At 36.1% G+C, this 19,701-nt stretch overlaps 1 protein-coding gene across 3 annotated transcripts in view; it reads right to left on the bottom strand.

Annotated features, from left to right (window-relative positions):
* Positions 1-19,701, bottom strand: part of LOC110833098 (FHIP family protein AGAP011705-like) — a 37,330-nt gene that overhangs the window by 10,235 nt on the left and 7,394 nt on the right. For 2 of the 3 annotated variants that reach the window (XM_022070747.2, XM_087347867.1), the window contains exons 6-11: positions 18,042-18,287; positions 11,478-11,525; positions 8,503-8,670; positions 6,003-7,293; positions 1,842-2,020; positions 909-1,155 (exon numbers count right to left, since the gene is read on the bottom strand). In XM_022070747.2, coding sequence (XP_021926439.2) covers positions 909-1,155; positions 1,842-2,020; positions 6,003-7,293; positions 8,503-8,670; positions 11,478-11,525; positions 18,042-18,287 — 2,179 coding nt within the window. The remainder of the gene's footprint in view (positions 1-908; positions 1,156-1,841; positions 2,021-6,002; positions 7,294-8,502; positions 8,671-11,477; positions 11,526-18,041; positions 18,288-19,701) is intronic. The other variant, XM_087347868.1, reaches the window with a different exon arrangement.

The following is a 19,701-nucleotide window of genomic DNA, read 5'->3' as shown; positions in this document are numbered from 1 at the left end:
ACAACTGAAATGTGCCTTCAGCTTGTCTCAGTTTTCACATATACAATTCCATATTATTTACAGAGGCCATGTCATACCAAGTACAATGGTTTGAATAAACAACACTGAAGAGATATGATAGAAGCAAAGCTATAAGGAATGTGAGGTTATAGTTAACACCGCAGCAGTTATAAAAAAAGGTAACTGGCTGGATCCATGAGTCTGCGCTGACAGAAACATACCATAAATGCTCAAACAATAGCTCAGACTACTATTTACAATTCCTGTGCCAGCCTCTGGCTAAAATTCAAGTCTAGGCTATTGTTCACATACTAGTACCTAACCCTTTAAAGCCCAGTGACAACTATAAGTACTACCTAATATTTAAATTTAGAATGTAACTACATGTAGCACAGTTCTTCTGGAGAAAATACTAGTAGATTACCTACACAAGACATTTATAACATTTTGTGAAACCCAAAAGTTTATTAATGTTAACAAGAACATACCAGTAGACACCACCCCTAGCAGAATCTAGTTTACATCCTCATACTATCTCCTGAGGTATGCCAAGTGGTCTTCTACCTCCTCGTTTTCTGAATAATATCTTGTATGAGTTGAATTTGTAAATGTTTATTAATTTAAAAAAGTCCTGTTTTACAAATACTGGTACCTTTAACAATCGTTAGCATCTTCTTGTTAATTTACTTGCATAAACCAGTATCTACAATTTGTCCTACCTGCTACAATATGACTGAGGCCACTACTTTAACCTCAGGACTTAAGTAAATATATAAAGCAAGCAAATATTCTGTATTCGGTAAGATAATTCAGGACAGGTAAGTCCTATTTCAATAACTGACAAAAATGTGTCACCAAATTTTCTAAGCCAAATGATAATACACTGTCCTCTGCACAAAATACAGTACCTCTTGAGAATGCATCGCTCACCAAGGAGCTTCTCCTACTGCTGTTACTGTTCACACTGTTGCCACCACTAATGTTGGGGTTACTGAAGCTGACGTTTGGATTTAATTCTTCCAGTGCATGCTTCCGTGCATTGACCAGCTTATTTTCACGCTTCAGAAGGAAATTTTGAGCCTGAGCTACCAACTCTTCAGTACATGGTTGCCGTGCCAGATACTGATCTATCTTCTGTTTAAGCGAACCCAAAACCTGTATGTAAATAAGGAACAAATCTTACTTCATGACAAACTCAAATTTTACTACAATTGCAAGTTTTAACTTTCAACGAACTTTTAAATTATCACGAATGGATGTGCTGACTTGGTATTCAATTCAAATCAATTAATTTCTTTCTTTCTTTGCTATCAATGTTATAAATCACAGCCAGAGAGCCAATTACAGTTATTTTTAATAGAAAAAGAAAGAATTACAAAGGGACCTCACTAAAATGCACTCTACAGGATCCATATTTGAATAGAACAATCTGAGATAGATCAATTTATATTAAAGTCTCTTTGAAAGTGCCAGACCATTAATGCAAATGTTTTGGATCAACATTACAGTGTTCAAACAGTGAGTTACAAAGAAAAATACATTTAAGATTGTTCAAAATGAAGATGACTGTCTTTTGGGTTGTAGTGTTGTGTAGCCTAGAAGAAATCTAAGATAATTTCATAGGTTCTTGCTGTCTCCGTGTTTAGAGTGACTTGTTGCCCTGACAACTGAGGCAGCAAGGACCTCTGAAATGTTGGTAAACTTCTATCAGACATTTTGTCACTACAAATCAGAAGACAGAGATCTTTGTACTAACTGCCATAAGAACCTCAAGCCCTACTTGTCAATGACTCCTTTAAGTTAATTGATATTGAACTAATCTAAAACAATGAATAAATTACCTGAAAAAGTGAGCGGATACTTGGTTGGAAGACAAGAGAGTGGCTGAGCAGGAAAGAATGCAGCAGAGGCTGGGGGTATACAGCAAGTCGGGAGATGAGACCAGTAAGGTGCAGGTTCACGTACAAACTGTTTGACAGCAAGGCTTCTAGCTTCTTTAGAATCACATCAAGGAATGGACCTAGAAACAAGATGATGAATGAAATGTACTGTACACCAGAAAATATGATTTTGTTTTGTGTGTCAGAGATATAAACCAACCAAAGACTGTACTTCCATTTTATTAATAATAAAATAACAGAAATCCTAGTGTATGACAGATGAATATTGTATACATAAATTACACAATATTAAGATGGATCATACAAATATAGATTGTTGAAGATTAACAAGCGTGGTTCAACTAAGAAAAGAGTTTAATGGCGTTTTGTTAATTACTACTTTGGTTCCAAAACCTATCATGTGAGTCAGCTGACAAAATGAAAGTACTCTCATGACAAATAATTTTAATATTTCTGAGACAATGAAAGAACCAGCTCTCTATATTAGAACTCAAAATTCATCAACATTAACACCAATGTCCAACATGGATATATATTCTGAATCAGTTCATTCTTTAAGCAAAGTCCTGCATGATGGTATTGACCACTTATGTGGTATATTTCCAGCTCATTATCTCTTCCAAAGTGGGATTCTAACAGTCCACTGGCATTTGTTTGGGTTAAAGTTTGTTATGGTAATTCAGACATTTTGTATTCTTGTTTAAAATTCAATATCTCATATTTTCCTATAAAATTATGAAACAAAACTGTAAATTTTCGTCTTTATAACACAAACACAAAATGTGTTCTCGGAAACATTCAATACTTTTTACCTTATCCCAAATATACGCACGACTGGCATGGATCTGTTGGAATAGTCATCACTGATGCACTTCTGACTCATGCACTTATATGTTATGCAATCCTAACCAGGGTATAGCATTTACAAATGAAACATTATACAGGCCTAACATCCAATATGGTTTTGGAAACACAGGAATCTTCACTGTAAAACTCATTAACAATAATATGAAGAAACTTAAGCAGAAGATGGAACATTTCAGTATAGCAACAGCTAAAAAATGTAGGTGTTCATACCAGTTTCTGCCTGAAAAAATAACACTTTTCTGAAATCAAGAACTCCATCCTTTAACCACATTAGTTGTTCTCTGCAATCAATCAAGCATCTATTCACACACATTTTGAACGCTGGAGGAACTCATCTCTTGCATTTCATTCAGAGAGCCCAAATTTCTTTCAAAATTAGCACCTTAGTGTGTATGTCATAGTTTGTAGCACATCTAAAAATTGTAAATATCTTGGTTTTCACATAGCCAATATTTCTATACTCTCACTGTTTGAATTAAAATTATATATGTAACTGCCATTGGCTAAGAGACGTCCACCGCTTCTGCGTTTCAATATACTGTCTGGAACCAAACCCTGTAGCACTTGAAGGAATGCAGAAACTATAATGTGGGTGTTGTCAAAGAGAAGGGAATACATTTACTATTCAGAATAAAAGTACTGACCGAGCTCGCCTTTATTCCACTAGTAAAGTTTATTTGCTGATTTCCTTTAGCATTTGTCAGTATTACCAGACAGGAATATAATTCACTGAGGGTAGATCCTGTCCACATCTCACAGCACAAGCTGTTTGTCACTCCATATCACCATGCAGAAATATTTTCATGGTGAATATTAGTTGTGAACACCAGCTAGGAAGTGGCCTCCTGATTGGTTGATGCTTTTCCTTGTTCCACTCCCTCCACCTGCACCTCGTCCCACAGGGCTAAGCACTCACACCCAAAGTTTACATGGTATAATTTTTTTTATTAGTTCAAGGTCTGCTGGATAATTTAAATAATCTCATAACACATGCAGTTTTATTGAATTGCAGAAAACACTTCAATAATGAACAGCTATTCATTTGCTTCTTACTGGTGTTTTAAAATACCATCACTCCACTGTTTAAAAAACACAAAATGTGTCTGAAATAAGAAAAATGAACACATAACTTGAAGAAATCTGACAAAATAAATATCGGGCACGAGACAAAATCGACACATAGTTATGGCGATAAAGAGAGGACAAGAAATTCAAGAATAATTCATGATCATGGACCCAAAAATATGAATGAAACATCCTGGAAACCTTCGATGTTACCGTATGTGTCTGTCCATTAATCACGGATTTTACCAAAGTCATCTTAGACTATTTCAATATCTAAGTTCAGAATGGTGCTTGGTAAGAAGGGCTCTTCAGTCAAAAATAATTTATTTATACCAACTTACATCCTTCTGACAACCATATAAATATTTCAAATGAACAATAAATAAATGCTTAGCAAGAATACAAAATTTAAAAAATGCAGTCACAAACAAAATAATCTCAAACTGTACTTAATGGATGACTTTACCAATGAGAAACACAAGCATGACAATAAATAAATATTCCAATATTCATGTCACTTATTTACAAAAATACAAGGTAATATCCTATACATACTTATCAACAAAAGTGGCTGAAGTTGCCAAATTTGTATCAGATCCCCTTCAGTGTACTCCCTTTGAGAGGTGGATTAACACCTAGCTTAATGATGCTGACACTGTTAGAAACGTGTCTGAAATTCTGCTTTCCTAATAGTACTGCAAAGTACCTGCTGTGAGTTCTGATAACTACAAAACATCATTAAATTCCTTACCTTAACATTTAATTTCATCTCTGGAAACAAGTTGCAATAATTAAAGGGGATGTGGGAGGGGTCAAAGTCTTCTTATTCATAGCCACGAAACACTGTATGTAATACTAATGTGAGCTGACGCACTGTCACAATAAAGCAATAAATCTCCATTTCGTATATCAAAACACTTTCTCAGATATCACATAACACACTTGTATAATACTGTTGATTACTAGTTTTGTCTAAAGGAACAAATTTGTAATGCACACCTCCAACACAAAAGAAAACAGATCTGTATGTCCTTGAAACAGACCCATGCTGAGCATATCTGCCGCCCGGGTGCAAGCACATTCTGCTGCCTAATGTACAAGTATTAAATTTTTCTATTTTTAGATTACCATGTTTTTATTTATGGATGAATTTCCATTCTTCTTAGCACACCTTCAACCACGGCTCCCATAGGCAATTGCATACTTTGCTACCCTCTGGTACCACCCTTGATTTTCAGAACTCCAATGCAATGCTACAAAATTCTGTGCTCCCACAGCAAGTTGCCGGCCGGGTGCGATGCACCCGTTGCACCCATAGGGTGGCGCAGCTCTGCCTTGAAATTTTATTGTATGTGTGTGACCTTTTCTTCTAGCTTCTGCTTCCAGACCAGCCTCCTACTTAATTCATACCAGGGGTCCTGTCCCTGGGACAAAGTGCAGCCAGGGCATGCTAACCATTCATCCCCATCCAGTGCCAAGATAAAGAATAAATAGGAACTATACTTGCTCTCCATCAAAGTGCATCTATGGCATCTGGTAGGAAAAATTTACTTTGTGTGTCCTTTGGAAGTGGTAAGTAGAGATTTTGATTGTGACTTCTATTTTAGTTAGAGCTTTTACCCACTTCTTCCAAAGGATCCTCATAATATGTCAAGCATTCCAGAAGCAATTTCACTGAGCATGGAACAAAACTTGATGGAGTCACTGTATCATAAAATGCTAATTTAAAGAAGTTACAAATACAAGTCACACATGCCTTCAATAAACATCTACACTACATAACTGACCCAACAAAGAATGGTGAAGGTGAGATAAACTACTCATGACAGCATACACTATGGCCACCTAGCTGGAGGAAGTCACACTACTATGATTAGTGCTGCTATGGCAGCATTATCATAAATTTTGGGTACCACTTCACATATCAATCTTGAAGAATGTAACTATTTATAATTTATAACCAAATTTACTTTTGGATATTAATTATATACTTGGAAATATAACAAGGCTACAATATATAAAAAAATAAAGTACAGAAAGGGATATGCTGTGAACTTTCTCAGTAAGGAATAAATGTACATTGACAGCAGAAACTGGAAAAGACATTTTCAATACAGTATAAAATGTTAAGTACACACAAGAGTAAAATATATTGAAATAACTACATACCAATGTCTGGTGTTGTGTTGAAGATGTCTAGGTATGATCCTTCCCGAGAGAACTTTCGACTAAACTGCCATAATTCAGACTTTGAATAAGAAAGATCTTCAGTTCGTGAATAAATAGAACTTCCACTGCCTAGTCGATGTCGAGGTACATTTTTGTGAGATGTATCTGAATTACCGACACTTCCCTCTGAGCTACTTTCTCTTGAAGTTTCTTTCAACTGTGATACGGAGCTACTTTCCTTACTTTTCAGTTCACTTGTCTGTGTCCTTTGGTCCAATGACACACCAGGATCAGAGTCCGTTTGCCGATCATCACAAGGTTCATTCTCAGGCGTTGACTCCGATGATCCTTTAAGAGCAAAACTTTCATAACCACTACTTTCACCGATGGACGGTAAACTGTGATAATTTGGCGCAACATTTGTGACACAACTGTTGCTGGTGTTATTACTGTCTATGTCATCAGAATTACTGCAGGGTTCACTTTCCATTATTGCAGACATCACATCACATTTTTTTCTGGTAAGTTCAGATTGTGATTTCTGTTCCTCTTCAATGGATGACTTGCCTACATCCACAAAAGAGGGCACAGAATTATCAGCATAATCCCCATCGCACTTTTCTGTCATGTTTATACTCTCTGAACCCTCTTTCTCAGGTACTGGAAGAACTGATTCCATTTTAAGCCCTTTAATTCCTTTATTATTATCTAAGTCCTCTGTATTTACACTTTCTTCACAACACTGACTTTGGTTATTATCACAGTTCCTGTTCTCTTTCTTTGCACTTAACGCGTCGTGGGGCGGATTCTCTCCATCATATGGATAGGTCCAGTTTACACAGGCAATAGCGCATTCTTTGATCCTTCTCCTTGCATCACAAAGATAGGCATGGTAATTTCCATACAAGCTTTCACCTTTCAGACCATAGAGTGTGCTAGTGGACGGCAGGGATACTGGCTGATATTCAGAAAACGACATACTACGTCTGTGATGGGCGGATGGGGTAAGCATGGCTGGCAGAGAAGGGCTGGGAGAGATGAGAGAATGCGGGCTATAGTCTGGAGCAACCGAGGGACGGACAGTAGGAACTGATAAGTTGCAACATGCTGGAGACAAGGAGAGGAACTTGTCTGAACTATGACAATATGGGTCAATATCACGAACTCTTTTCCTTTGCGACAACATCACATGGGTGCATGGCACTAGATGACGGAAAACTAGCTCCAACATGACATCTTCACAATTCAGGTCCACTAGGGTCTTGAATAATGCCAAGGTCACCAAACATAACTGCAGGAAATAACACACAAACCTTATTTAGTATAAAAGTTTAACTTCATTCCAATATTTAAGACCAGTAGTAAAGACCATTATGACTTCAAGTAAAGGTGAAATATTATTTATGTAACAGCTGTGTAACAGTGTGCTGGGTTCACAAACTCATCAAGTGGAAGTGACACTAGTAACACACATTATGCTGTTGTTTTTTAAGAATGTGAAACAACATGGTACCTGTATAAAGTTTTCATTTAGCTTTTAGTATTACATTGATAAATAAAGGAGAATTTGTAGCTACAAAGATACAACTTTGTATGAAAATAGATAATAGACACTCAAATTATACATGAAATACAATTTTTAAATAAACAGCCATAAGTATGGCAATGGTGTAAAAATTAGGGTTAAATGTGACAAATTTCATGTAGACAGAATCTGTATACTTAAGCATTAAATTCATCCTAAAAAGTAAACATCAATGTTACTATGACAACTACTACTGCTGCTGCTGTTGCTACTACTACTAACAACAACAATAACAATAACAACATCATCATAATTTATGACTACAAATAAAGAATTTTTCGAAGCAAGGAAGATTCAATCCTATGACCAACCATGCAGCAGCCCAGCATACTACCCTATGAGTTAAATATAAAATTAACATCACAAGAATTGTAGGACTGAAAGTCAATGCAATATAAATGTAAGCTTTATGTATAAGATCTGTCCAAAATTTCTTGTTATGTAGTTGAGAATTTACAGTTGCTAGACTCATCCATCAGTAAAACAAATGAATGTATTATAAGCACACCAAAGCTGGTTTCAAATTGGAAGTAACTAGCAGTCCTTCATGTTAAAATGCAATCATGACATTATGTAAAACTACAAAACAAACATCAACCATGTCATTCACTAGCAGCCATGATTTTAATAATCATTACTTGGGCTTTTCTTAAAGCATATTACTAAAATTACATATTTATTTTGAATCTTATGAATATGTGTTTCTCCTCAGAAATTTTCTATCACCATGACACCACAATGCAATTACTTCATGAATTAAATAATTTCCAAGCAACAATAGATATAGAATGACTTGCAGCAGAAGATGGTTATAATCACAGAGCAACTAGATCAACAACTGACTTAATGGAGAGAGGACTTTATGCATATAACCACAGAATTATGATCCTATTAGTTCCTTTCAGATTCAATTACCCGTGATTTGGTGTTAATCCTTTGGATAAGGCTGTCAACGATCCTCTCACCATCATATTTATCCTTCAGCAGGAAGCAGACAAATGAATAAAGAAGACCTGGTTCTGTTACACTTCGCAGGAACAGATCAAAGTATGCAGTGGCAGCTACCAGTTCTTCCACAGTACTCTGAAATTATATCATGCAGAATTGCATACTAGATGCTAGTTATAAAATTTATTACAGAAAAAAGTACTTCAATTCATGAAACTGAAGTACTAGTAAATGTAACAAACTGCAAAACCTGAGCTCAATAAACATTTTTTAAGCAAAATGTAAACAGTAACAAGAAAATTAAAATTCAGTATATTCTGTTTCTGGCGCAACAACCCGAGCCAAGCCTTGGCCTCTTCCCACGTGGGAGTCTTCTTTGTCTTTGAAGTGTGCATTTATGAGTAATGAGTGACAAGCCCTCTGCATCTGCACAATTTCTACTCAATCCTGATTTGTCTGCTAGAGCCATCTAGTAGTGAATCAGGAGAGACTTTGGTGAGAAATGGCCGCTGAATTTTGCTCACAAAACATCTCATTCACGCTCGTAAGGTTCTTTTACAGGCTGTAAATATACATGGGACCACCGGCTTTACTTCCCCTAGTAAAATATGAAGTTATGCTACAGATTTTTATCACCCTTCAAAATTCATCGACCTCGGCCGGGTTTGAACCCACGAACATTGGGTTCAGCGGCGAGCATGCTAACCACTAGTCCACCGAGGGCAACAAAATTCAGTATATTGTAAATTATAATTATACATATAAAAGTAAAAATACCATATTTCCTTGATTTCAAGACCCCATCAACTGTAAGGTTCACCCTTGGTTTAGTAGGAGACTTTTAGGGAAAAAGATGCTATATCAATTCCTTTGAAACTCAAAACCTCTTGTTTAGAGTCCAATTTTGAATCACTATGGCATTCTAAGCAACATGATAACAACTGTGGAAAAATTTTCCAGAAAATGATTTACAGGTACAGCAAAAATGGAATGCATACATATAGTCAGAAGACCATGCCTACTAAATATAACTGCTGCCTGAGTAAAGAAGTATTATATAAGTTCAAATATCGTAACTCAAATATGAATGTTGGGCCTATATTCCCTGTTACCTGTAATTTAGTAACATTTATACAACATCCTAAAGTTCATGTCTAACCTGAATGATCATATTTATACATAATTTTACCAAATCAAAAAAGCTGATTTCCATAAAGTTTAGGACTTTTACTCACTCACATACTCACTGTAACACATATAGTATAATATAAATTTGATTATCTAATTGTCAGAACTCATACTTGCTGAAATAAAAATTAATAATTGAACACACCTCACGGTCATTGTATACAATTAATGACACACTTGTAAATTTAAATGACACCACAAGTAAATGCATTAAATTAAAATTCTGTAGATATGAACAAATATGCAAAGCATTTCATACACCTTTTCATTAGGTTAGGTTAGAAAAAAAGTATTCTGTATAAGTAGGATTTGAGGTTTTCATGACAGTGAGTCCAAAGATGGTTATCTTCTGGGTTGTAGTACTATGTAGTCTGGTAGAATTTTAACAATGTTTCAGAGGTCCTCGCTGCCTCCATCATCAGGGCAATGAGTCATCGCCCAGATGATGGATGCAGCAAGGACCTCTGAAACATATCTGACACATTGTATTGGAGTGTCATGTTGTGGAATTATTAAATAATTATCTCCATAGAACAATATTTGTAAATTTATGCACTATGCACTCATATATCACATTTTCATGTTTATTTTGCATGGTGACATATTTCAGACATGTTAGTCATATCCGAGATGAAAATCACAACAAAAATTTTATGCCCTTGGATACAACTGACATATGTCAGAGTGTTAATTACTACTTCATCCACATCTATTAATCATGCCAACTACTTTATAAGCATTAATACACACAAGTTGAAACATTCATGCAGAGTGTACACATAAAAATTACAAGAGCAAATTATATATTCAAACAAGCAGTAGATCACTATAATATAAACATCATTTACACAAGGAACACATAAGAAATTATTCAACAGTAATCACACTAGATTATCCTGACACCAAAACACAGCAATAGTGTTTTAATATTTACTGTGATAGAATCGGAGATTTAAACCCCTACAGTACGAGGCTGTGGCCACTCTTTAACTCTGGGGTTAATGGTTTCGAGGTATGCTAAAGAGACGCAAAGCCAGCCGGACCACATGTTAACATGCAATGGACATTCAGCAACGTTTAAAAGAATTTTTACCATTTACATTTACAAAGCATGTTCCAACTTTATTATAAAACCATAATCTGGCACTTTTCAAATGTTACAGTATGTTAAATGTCATCCACCAGGAACAAAAAGAGTTGAATATCGCATAAACAATACTTCATACAGTCCACGACTGTAATCTTTAGACTTGCGGGGTGAGGAAGTGTGGTGAAGGAGAAAAGATACTGTCTGCCTTTAACGCTACGGACTTCCTGCATTCCTTGCAAGTCTCAAGATTACAGTTGTGGACTATAAAATATAATATTATCATCATTCTGTAAGAACCTTCCTTATGTGCGGAAAAGAACACTTTCAGTCCCTCCTGACTTCTAGATGACACTCAGGAAAGAGAAGTTGTGTTTTTTATGTAATGAGACAGAAATTACTGATTTTTATACTTCACCTGATAATCATTATCACAAAAGTGATTGAAATTTCACAGTGCAGTGAAAAAAATATAAAATGGTCTCTAAGTTTTATACATAAAACCTCAATGTTATCTTCTTTTCAGAACCAATGTGCAGGTTTGTACAACTGTAAGACATTCCATGCATCAAAGGAATGTTAGTTAAACAGAACAGAAACCAGTAGCAATGCAACCAAATGTTAGTGACAGCATAAAGATTAAACCATGATGTGTTGATGTACTGACCGCTTCTTGTGGTGAATCTAAGCGATCAAGAGAAAGTCCCACAGAGTCCTATAAACGAATGCAGCAGGGACGGGCGTATCGAACGAGGCAACAAGGAGGAGCGAGAACACACACCACATTTAGCTAGCAACCACCATATTAAGTTATATTTCATGTAAACAAACCCTTGAAGTAAGATAAGTCAAATCTAAACAATATTTTCAGCAGTCCCAAAGAACATGACAAATAAATTTATTCATGAACCAGATTTTAAACTTAAGTACACATTTTATGAACCTTGTTGTGTGTCTGCATGAGACAAGTCAAGAAGGGTCTTATAAAACAATAATAATGGTGACACAAAAAACTTCTTTCATGAACATAATGCACTCAACTATCTTCAAGTTGCTGGACACCTTCTTTCTTACCTAACATTCTTAACATACCATGGCAGAAGGCATTAAACTCTCTCTGTTCAAAAAATTCTTGTATCTTACATTTATCAAGCTAAAATGCAGAGTTCGGAATATTTTAATTTCATATGGCTGTGCATATATTAAAAGAGAGTATGGTGCTTTACAAACTGAAAACAATTTGTTTTATTAAGTGCAGATAAATTTTCTCAATTCACACTCTTTTTATTGATATACTGTAATATAAATTTGCACCAACCCATATTCCAAAATGAGTAATATGTGCAGGAGGTTCATCAAGTGCAAACGACAGTTTGTTGAACTGCAAATGCACATCCCTCTGTAACTGATGGAGTTGTAAAGTATAAGTAAAGCCGTCCCACTATACGCCATGTAAGCGTTTGCTGGGAGCGATGGTATAGATCCTACTCATTCCTAACCTTGGCACTAGACGTGGGTGAGTGGTCAGCGTCACGCCGGGCCATGCTTTACCCCTGGAAAAGGACCCCGGTACCCATTGGATAGGAGGTTGGGTGGGCCCCAGAGCCGGTCTAGACGCAGAGGCTAGAGGAAAAATCCTCTGCCCTCGTCGAGGATTGAACCCTGGTCGCCCAGTTCACAGCCAGTCACTATACTGACTGAGCTATGCCAGCTCATACTGATGCAATTGATTCATCAAAAAATGCAAACAAGAGGCCCTCAAGGGTCCAGGCAGTAGCATACATGACTCATCACTGCTTAACGTTTCAATATTTCACCAACAAAGTGGATTCCACCATACGATTATAGAAACTCTGGCTTGATTGTAAGAGTAGAATATGATCCTTGTATTTAATGCATGCAATTAAGAATAACCCTGTTTAACTAACTAACTAGCAGGCTTAGGGAACCCGAAGGTTCATCACCGAATTAACCAAAGCCCTCCACCGGACCCAGTATATGAAACAAATGTTAGGAAATTCTAAAAAAAATACAGATTTTACAATAATCAGCCTTCAAATTGATGCTATGCACTATATTTAGATTCCAGAGGTTGATAATTCCACATATCTGTCTTTATATGCATACAAACCAAAGAATAAGACTTTGTAACTATACCATAAAATATTTCTCCCAGTTTCTAAACAAAGAATTATCATACGCTCAATTAATATATTGTAAATCTGAAGTCTCTGAGAAATTGACAACGTTATTGATAATTCTAACAACACTAGAAAGCCTTTCTTATTTCCATGACAATGAATATCCAAGTTATAAAATTTGCAGCAAACTGAACACCAAGCAGGAAGCAACAGCAAGATTGTACCTTCATGGATTCAGAATTAATAACAATTAATACACACAATCTGAGTTTAGTCAGACCACTGGTTCTCTGATATAATTAATGATCTTGGTCGAAAATATGTAACATTTTATTAATAACACCATCTTACCAACTGTTGGAGCCCTTTACCTTCAATTAGTTAATTTTAATAAATAAATACACACAACTTTTTTGACGCAAGTATGGAATATTTTGAAACTGTGACAATGGTTAATTAATTATACTGGTACCAACATTACATTGTATACTGTCCATTGTCTGATGTATATTTGATAGGCATGATGCTTCAGGAGTTGACTCTGCCTACCTTCCAATGATTGCTTGTCGCAGATTTGGTTATTTATTATTTTTTACTTTAAGATTAGTGTTGACAGTTGGGATTAAACTCAGGACCTTCTGAACATAGGGCTAGTCTAGTCTGTCAATAAAGTAACAATCATCTGAAGAGAAGCATACAGCAACCTCCTGATATGGTACGTACATCAAATATACCTCAGATAATTGAGTGTCCAATGTAATTTATATATATTTATATATATATATAAAAAAAAAATTGGTATTATTATTTAATTGTGAGTGAATGGAAACAGCTACAGGCGTATGACAACTCAGTTCAAAGCTGATGTCACCCTGTCAGAAAATATGAACATTTTGTGATCAGGCAGGATAACAGCATGATTAATGAATAATAAATTGGAAAAGATATGGAAGGAAGCTGCCATGGGCACTATCCCAGCATCTGCCTGAAGCAACTGAGGAAATGCACAGAAATACGAAGTCAGGACAGCTGTTCTCTGGGCTGAGATTTGAACTCAGAATCTTCTGAATGCAGATCAGGCAACGATATTTGACAGGAACTGATAAGAAAATAGTTACTTACTTTCAAAAAACTTCTGTACAGTCATGGGAAACATTTTTATTACTCAATATATTATGATGTACACCCCAATAAAAACCCCTATCAATTTTAAAAGTAATGAATTTAACAAATCATGGCATATATATTTCAGTACAGTAAATATTTAAATGTAACAACTTCCGGATATTAAATAAAATGGTACACAGCTAGAATTCTTTAGTTGTATTTAAACAACATTTCTGCATCAACTTCAAACAGCATGTAAATTTAAAAAATATCATGCAGACCAAAAGTAAAGTAACATATTTCAGTGATTAATTATTACTTACCACCTAGCAGCAGTTTGTATGGATTTTATTTTTTACTACAATTAATAAGAAATGGTAAATAGCATAACCCACTAGAAAAAAGGCTATATTACTACTCAAAGAAATAGGAATATTCAGGGATAAGATAAGGAAAAGCGGATGTATAAGCAAACTGAACCCAAAAATTAAGCGCTTCCCAAGGCATGTAAATGTTGGTGTTTCAATTACTGATAAAAAGAATAATTTCAATTTTTTTAATAAGAGAAATTTTATGTATACAATATACTGAAAGGTCTACAATATCCTTCAAGACCACCAGACTCCATCAAACTTCTAGTCTTGCTTGTCTTCTTTGATAATGCCAAATTATGCAAGTTTCACTGAGTGTAATTCAAAGTAAATAAGCATAAATAACTAAATTTTACAAAGACACACACATACAGCAATAATTCCATTTCATAATAAACATTACACTGACAAAATTAATAAAATAAAACAGTCAAAGGTATGTGTTCTGGCTCAAATCTAAAATAGCACTGGATTCTGGGATGCTTGATACAGGGTCCAACATAATTGAACAAGTCAATAAAAATATTTCTCTCCTTTGCAATACACAACCACATAGGAAAATTTTGCTAACAGCAATCAAAATCACAATCTACCAATTCAAACAGAATGTACAAAAAGCATTAAATTAAAGACACTTTTTGCCATGACCAATGCATGGATAGCACTGTCTACTGTTATTCTCATACCAAACACATGATGAACGGTAACTTACATATTTGTTTTGTAAAGTTATGTAACATAAAATAATTATAAAATATTCAGACATGACTTTAGCCCATTATCTTCAAGGGTTTATATACATGTGTAACATTTCTCAAACATCAAAAGTATCAAAAGTACATAAACTTACAATTTATGCTTATAATAAAGTATAATACTAATAACAAAAACCCTGAACCTTCCAAGATGCATGTAAGCAAACTGAATGAAGCTAGTGCAATATGCTGTACATAAATAAGTAAATATATAATATGAAACTTGAACCTACACATTACTTTTATACAATATACACACAAAATATGTACAGTAGGTGGGGCAAATCTGTGCATTTCATGACCATTAGAATCACAAGGGTGGGAGGGGCAGCAGATAAGGAAGCATATACGGTCCACACTAAACATTATTTCCCAGAGGCAGTACTTTGTAGTTCACTGACTTGGTTCCTATCTCGATAATGTCTTTGGTTTTCTGAGTACAGTGAAACCTCGATGCACATTATTTTTGACACGGGAGAGAAATAAAAATGATGAATACAGGAAACCGACAGTTGCGGGAAAGCATTAAAAATGAGAAAAAATTAAAATAGTGCATTTTTCTCTTTGGCATACACAAAACAATACACACAAAACCTATTTCAAAGTTATTTATTTTTGCCAAAAAGTCTTTAATAGATAACTTTACGTTTTAGGCAAAACAGAGTCTTTTCCATGTTCAAAGAGTTTTCCTCATCATCTTCACAAATATTGTGCGCATAAAAGAACGAATTAACTTTTACATCAATCCAGCATGTGCGTCGGCAAAACTCTGCCCATCTTCAGGCTTGCATTCGTCTTCTTCTCCTTCCACACTGCTTCTGCTCCTTTTGCGATCGTCTCACAACTCATCAATAGTATTGACTCTGCATGTGGCAAGCTCGCTGCACATATTTCAATATTGATCTATCTCTAAAGCAACCATTTTAAATTCAAAAAAACATTGCGTAAATTTCGTTATAATTTCTCATCAACGATCAGTGCTGGAAAATTGTGGGCCAGGACTAAGGTTTTTGAAGGGTTGATGTGATAAAACGATAGTTTGAGGAACGCTAGAAGCGAGAAACTGTAACATTATTTTATATGGAACTTATCAGGGACCAAACAAACCAGACTATGCATCTGGGAAAATGACAGTTCGGGGAACGATGGATAGAGGTTTCACTGTATATTAATTTCTTTTCACTCTACCCACAAGCTAGCGATGTAGGCAAAACACATAGTTTAGTCCCAGCTACTGTACATGAAAATAATCTCAGTAAATCAGCCATTATTATTTGCAACTGAATGATAAAAAGCTCTGAGCATGTCCATAAATTATGTCTATTTACTGATTACATAACATTAGAGGTGGACAAATTGGTATGTATAAAAGAGGTTATACGGCAAGCCCAGGGGAAAACGCGGAGTAACAGAGTAAAACCCCAGAGACAACAGGAAAATAAGAGACTGACAAATGACGTGGAGAAGCCGCAATGTACGGAGTTTTAAAAGGGAAGTCACGGCATGAGGATTCCAATACCTAGCATGAATCCTGAAACAGTAGAGTGTTGAAATTGCTGAGGCTAGCACTGAGAAAGAACATGTGTCTGATCAAGTTACTGTGATATCATAAAAGACAGTCAATGGAAACAGCCAAGTGTGTCGCCAGTCAATCCTGTAACATTATGTAAGGAAGATGTTTACTGTTACAGATGGATAGGTGCTAAAATAAATAAAGAGGCCAAAAAGTTATTTTCAAAAGCAGAGGGGAGTAACAGGCGGAAACACACACTAATGAGATTTATGTATGGAATAAAGGGTGTACAAAAGAAATTAGGAAGTTCAAGTTGAAACTAGGGCAAAGCCTCAGTAAACAATGGAAAAGGAGGAGTGGGAGCCTTGGTCAAGGCATGAACAGGCAAAGAAAGAGTCCAAAAGATGAAGAACCGTCACACTTAGTTTATACCAGTCAGGACTAAAAGGGAGATTTTTGAAGCAACAAATTAGAAGATTTGGAAAAAAGTAATGTGTCATCAGAACAGAAAAGTCAGCAAAGGAAAGGAAATTGAGCATGATTTGAACCCAGGACTGTTAATAAGAGAGAGACAAATAATGTGGCTGACAGTGGCTCAAGACCTGGGTAGTTAAATGTACCAACAACAGATGAGGGGACTAGCCAATAAAAATGTAGACCAAGGAAAGGAGTTTAATTATATGCAGATCAAGTAGGCATAAGAATGGGAAAGTAATTTGACTGACAGACATATAAAATCATAAAAATCAGAGAACAAAGCCTGCTCTGTTTCACAAGCCATCTCAGTCTCAATGAACCCAGTTTGAACAGGAATATGCAGTTTGATCCAGCAGTTTTGTTGTAGTTTATAAAGATTAGACATTACTTGTTATTTGAGTCAGAATATGCCATTTCTAAGATTTAAGGGTGCCTTTATTTGTTAATGGCTGAAACTCAGATCAAGTACAGAAGTGAGAAAAGAGAAGAAAACAAATACAATGAGTAAACATTAAAGGATACAGGGGATCAAGTTAAGTTTGTAAATACATAGTAAAGGAAGTAAACCAAAGTGTAATAGCCAGACCCTGAAAATCCCTTCAGACAAGAGCAATATAAAACCTCCCTTAAAACACATTATACAAAGAGCACAGAATAGACCTGACCAGGTAGAATGTTCTATAAGAACTAGAAAATTAATATAACAAGCAGAAGAGGTCGCATAGTTAAAAAAGTGTTTTATCATCATGTAACCTGTAAATACAAAGTTTCTGACATAAATAATGGACATACCCATTCTAATGTTGTGCCTCAAATATACTGATCACTAGCAACACAAACAGCAAAGGTAAAATAATTTTACTTTACCTGTAAGAGTGCAGGTCCCATAACTGGGACAAGAAATCCCTGGTACAGAAATTCCAGCATTTGCCTCTTTACAACAGGATGCGCAACTTGAACAACAGCATTGCAGAATTCCAATGAGTTCATAAATACTGTCAGCTCCGTGATGTCATTCACATCATCTGGAGTAAGACAATACCAGTCCTCAGTCTCAATCACTAGTTTGCGTGGGAGCAGTGAGTACAGTCCACTCAGTCCTGTTGCAAGCACCTATAAAGTAAAGAAAAGAAAATAAGCATTTGCAAGTTAAAAAGAAGGTCCTGGAAAATCCTAATCATTTACAATCCTGCAGAGAGGGTGAGATCCAACACTGTAAAGGATGCTTCCCATATTTATATAAAATTTCTATCATGCACTGTCCATGTGCTGAAAATTCTATAATCTGAAGATTTCTGTCATCCGGGTTGTTGCGCCATGTCGTCTGGTAGATGTCCACCGATGTTTCAGAGGTCCATGCTACCTCCATCATCAGGGTGATGATGATGGAGGCAGCAAAGACCTCTGATAAGTTGGTAAACTTCTACCAGACTACAGGGCACAACCCAAAAGACAGAAATATTCATCTTTCAACTAGCCCCCAATGAGGTAGTCTCCTAGAAACTAGGCAATACCAGGGTAACCTACGATGCAAAATAATCAGAGGCCGTCACTACCAGATTTCTTACCTATAGAGACGGGCCCCCCGCCCCACAATTTGACTCTTTCCTCCCCAAGCCTTACCCCCTCAGGCCTCCAAACCCTTGTTTCCCACAGCTCTGCACACCTTAGAATTATTTTCCCACCTGGGCTATACACAGTACAGCTCCCCACCACACTTACTTCTCACGGTTTATCCTCCTGTGACTGCCCACCTCTGGGCTTCCTCTCTCCAGTTCCTTACCTTACCAGGATAAAAAAATTAATATTTTTGCTCTCAATGAGATTGGACACACCTCAGTTTCCAACATTTCAGGTTAGACCACACAGGGCCTGTATCCCTGAGAAAGACCAACATGGGATTCTGCCACCTCCTTGGCTTGCACCCTCTTGGGATACCTGTGGGCTCCCCCCCTCACAGGCTTCTTCCCAACCAGGACTTCCACACCCCCACGCTTTACCAATAAAGCTTTTCCCCAGCGCATTTGTACAATTAGCCACTTAGCTGCTTCCACTTGTTCCTCCCAAAGCTTTGTCAACCAAACTTAATTTCATACTTTAAATCAACCCAGGCTTCTCCCAAGATTTGACTTCCTGACATTTGTCTGTCTGTCACATCATTGTGCTGCAATGTATAAGTGGCCCAAAAAACAACACGTTCCACCATACAACTCAAGCAAGGCTGATGGGATGTTCACGAAATTTTGCATGGAATTTATACCAACAGAGGCTGTTCCAAATATGTACCTCTTAAATTCCTATGATCAGTAACACCAACATGATGGATACTTAATTAAAGTCATTAGGTCGGAGAATGATCCTCCACAAACACACCATTACTATGATGTCATTTATCAGTGCTGCTATCTATAAGTGATCATACAAATTATCTGTGCTTCAATGTATCAGTGTTCATTAACCTATAAATATATCAGTATTACATCTTAATAAATAAAAAGTGTAATTATGGAAAATGGATGGTTGTTTT

Source organism: Zootermopsis nevadensis, unplaced genomic scaffold (assembly GCF_977971745.1).
Source record: "Zootermopsis nevadensis isolate Lab colony 2312 unplaced genomic scaffold, Znev_1.0 Znev_ptg000012l, whole genome shotgun sequence".
NCBI lineage: Eukaryota > Metazoa > Arthropoda > Insecta > Blattodea > Termopsidae > Zootermopsis > Zootermopsis nevadensis.
This window is presented reverse-complemented; position numbering and strand designations above follow the sequence as displayed.